We start from the raw sequence: 3,686 nt of genomic DNA on the forward strand, positions 1-3,686 counted from the left end.
CATAAGAACAATTACCCCTGTGAGCACACCTTCCCCCAGCATGGGAGAGCTGTTCCTGAGTTCCTGCCCCAATGCCAGACAATCCAGTTCCTCCCCTTATGTCCCTGAGTTCCCCAAATTCACTGTCAGACACTGAAACTCAGAGGAAGCAGGACCTTGTAAGTTCATGGCCCTTTAAGCAGAACTGCCTGGGGCTCTAGCAGACCTGGTATCATTCAGCCACAATCCCCACTGGTTTTTACTGCTCGAAGTTACGGGGACTTCTCATCTTGGCTGCAGAACCCTGGGCTGGGGGTCTGGTGTGGGGCTGGGACCCTTGCTTTTCAGGGCAGCCTCCTCAGCCAAGATATCCCTCCCAATTTAAAAAAAAAAACACACCACACCTGGGTCTCAGACCAGCCCATTCCATTCCTCCTACCAGTCTTGATGTACTTTCTTTACTTCTCTAGCTGTAGGACTTCTATTCAGCCAGCTTTCAGGTGGTTCTGAATGATGGTTATTCTGTATTTAGTTGTAATTTTGATGTGGTTATGGGAGGTGGTGAGTACTGACGTTTACCTACACCTCTGTCTTGGTTCTCTCCCTTGCCTCTTTTTGTAGCCTCATTCCCTACCATGCTCTGCCTTACTTATCCACTCTAGCTACACCCAAGCTCATTTCTACCTCAAGATCTTTGTACTTCATTCTTTGAACAGTTTCCCAATGGCTTTCTCTCTCACTTCATTCAGATACCTGCCAACTGTCACCTCAGAAAAGCTTTCTTTCATGACCCTCACTAAAATAGTGTTTTTCCCCATCGTCTTGTGCTGCTTTATTTTTTTTAATATATTTTTATTGATTTCAGAGAGGAAGGGAGAGGGAGAGAGAGATAGAAACATCAACAATGAGAGAGAATCATTGATTGGCTGCCTTCTACACACCCCCTACTGGGGATTGAGCCTGCAACCTCGGCATGTACCCTTGGCTGGAATCAAACCTGGGACCCTTCAGTCCACAGGCTGACCTCTATCCACTGAGCCAAACTAGGTAGGGCTGCTGCTTTATTTTTAATATTCCATATTGTGACCTGACCTTATATATTTTTTTCTCATTATAAGATCCATGAGAACAGAGATGTTTTCTCTTTTTCAAATGAACATTTCACATGAAGTTGGAAGGAATCTGTGTTCTGCTGTTGTTGATTGTAGTGTTCTATAAATGTCAAATAGATCAAGTTGGTTGCTAATGGTTGCTAATGTTTAAGTTTTCTGTGTTCTTACTGATTTTCTGTCTGTTTTATCAATTACTAGGAAAGGGCTTTTGAAATCTCCAACTATAATTGAAGATTTGTTGAAGTTTATTAATAATTGAAGTTTATTTTTTTGTTGTTGTTATTTTCCTTTTAGCACTTAGATTTTGTTCAGTTGATTTCTGGCTTTTATATTTCTGACCTGAAGTCTTCTGCAATTATTATCTTTGTTCTTCTGTATGTTATGTGTCTTTTTTCCATAGCTGCCTTTAAGAATATTCCCTTTAACACTCTTTTTAAGCAATTTGATTCTGATTTCCCGTATTGTGGTGTTGGGGGGAGGGGGGTAGAGTTTGTTTTTTTGTGGTTATCCTTTTTGGGGCTTATTCTTGGATCTGAGAGTTTATAATTTTGACCAAATTTGGAAAATTTTCAGCCACTGTTTTTTAATTTCTTTTTTATACTCCTCTCAACTCCACTTTTTATTTACTTTTATGTGTATAGAATTGGGTTGCTTCTACATCTAAATTGTTACTGTAAACTGTTTTATGCTTATCTATAAAATGAAATTTTTGAAACAGACAGTTATTAAGTAGGTTTGTTCTTACCACCTTAGAATCTTAGGTCTTTTCTGTTTTCCATAATTTTTTTTAGAGAATTTAACTGCTTAAAAAAATAACCATTAACTTAATATTACTATCTTAGGAAACTCACCTTAGTTCACATTATCAAACCCTCAAGATGAAAACCATCAAATTTGAAATGTTGTATCTAAAATCCAATTGAATCCACCCTGTTGGTGTTAGTATTCACCTGCCCTTCATCTGGCTCATTACGTTAGATAATGAAAAAAAATACAAGTTATAGAACCACCTATTGGTGGTTTTCTGTTCTTAATTTATATATTCAATAACAAGGTAACAGGTAGTGATTTTTTTCCTATTTTTGTTTTACTATTTCCCTTACCCTTTGTTTGCCATTCCCTTCCGTCCTTTTTAGAAAGAATATGGCACTCTTACTAGGGGACAAACATTTTCCTTTTTATTTACAAAGCATGAACTTAGTTTATAGTGGTTTTAAATCATGAAAGAGAACTATTAGAGCAAATAACACGTTACATATTTTTTTTAATTTGAAGTTCCTACATGATAAGGGAAAATAGGCAAGGTGTCTTCATTGGCATTATTTCATACACAAAAGAAGACATCCTGTTCTAGTTGAGCCTCATTTTAATAAGTGATTTTATCATTTGTTTCTTTTTCCCATAGGGAGAAGAAAATTGAGGGACTGAATTTTATCAGATGCTTAGCTGCTTTTCATTCTGAAATATTGAACACAAAGTTGCATGAAACAAATTTTGCAGTAGTTCAAGAGGTAAACTTATTTTCAGCTGAGTTAAGGATTGTTTAATAACAAAGAATAAATATGCAACATTTATAAAAATTATTAAATGTTTTATTTTTAGTACATAAGATAATACATGTTAAAACATGTTATTTTAATAGTAAATTTGGTTTCAAAGTTATTACTGATTTTCTTTCAGAATATCAGCAAAATGTACATTTTAGATTTTTTTTTTAGGTGAAAAATTTACGCTCTGGAGTTTCTCGTGCTGCTGTGGTCTGTTTAAGTGATCTTTTCACTTACCTGAAAAAGAGCATGGATCAAGAACTAGATACTACAGTAAAAGTTTTGTTGCATAAGGCAGGAGAATCAAATACATTTATAAGAGAAGATGTTGACAAAGCCTTGAGAGCTATGGTCAGTAATGTAACTCCTGCACGTGCAGTTGTTTCTCTTATCAATGGAGGACAAAGGTAATGTTCAAAATAATCTTGATATGTCCTTAAACTAAAAATGCAGTTGTTTGTAATCTGAGGTATAGAGAAAAACTAGCAGATTCCAGTATCATTTCAATTGAAAAACATTTATTAAATAATCTGTTTGTGATAAACACTATATTAGGTGCTGAACATACAAAGAATAATATTATTTTTCTAGTAATATCTACTTTTGTAGACCAAACACTAAATAAATATTAGTGATTGAGTTTTTACTTATTTATTTTTAACTTCTTGGTTGAGGGATAGGTAATGCAAATAATTTGTCATTTTAGCTTTCAAGGGTGATGAAGGTTAGGAGTAGTTTAATCATTTAACTTTAAAGGTATACCTTTGGATCTTTTTTTTCTCTCTCTTGGATATCATTTGTGCTCTCTTTTCTCTCCCCTAATTATCTTTTCTCGGGTGGTTGCTTGTATTGGGGTTATCGGTGTCGTGGGTGCATTCATGCTTTGTTCCCTTTGGGTCATGTCTTGTTAAGGTGAATTTTATCCTGTCTGGCTAAAGTGTTAGAGAGAAATCCACATAACCAGACACCTGGAGAGGAAACTTCATTAATGAACTGGTCAATTACACCCTAGACCCAGCTACAGAGGCAGGAAGAAAGCAGCCGCTCA

At 35.7% G+C, this 3,686-nt stretch overlaps 1 protein-coding gene across 2 annotated transcripts in view; it reads left to right on the forward strand.

Annotated features, from left to right (window-relative positions):
* The window catches only part of FAM179B (family with sequence similarity 179 member B), a 155,328-nt gene that overhangs the window by 116,269 nt on the left and 35,373 nt on the right, over positions 1 to 3,686 (forward strand). For both annotated transcript variants that reach the window (XM_015557361.1, XM_006777725.2), the window contains exons 14-15: positions 2,497 to 2,602; positions 2,810 to 3,045. In XM_015557361.1, the coding sequence (XP_015412847.1) occupies positions 2,497 to 2,602; positions 2,810 to 3,045 (342 nt within the window). The remainder of the gene's footprint in view (positions 1 to 2,496; positions 2,603 to 2,809; positions 3,046 to 3,686) is intronic.

Source organism: Myotis davidii, unplaced genomic scaffold (assembly GCF_000327345.1).
Source record: "Myotis davidii unplaced genomic scaffold, ASM32734v1 scaffold409, whole genome shotgun sequence".
Lineage (NCBI taxonomy): Eukaryota > Metazoa > Chordata > Mammalia > Chiroptera > Vespertilionidae > Myotis > Myotis davidii.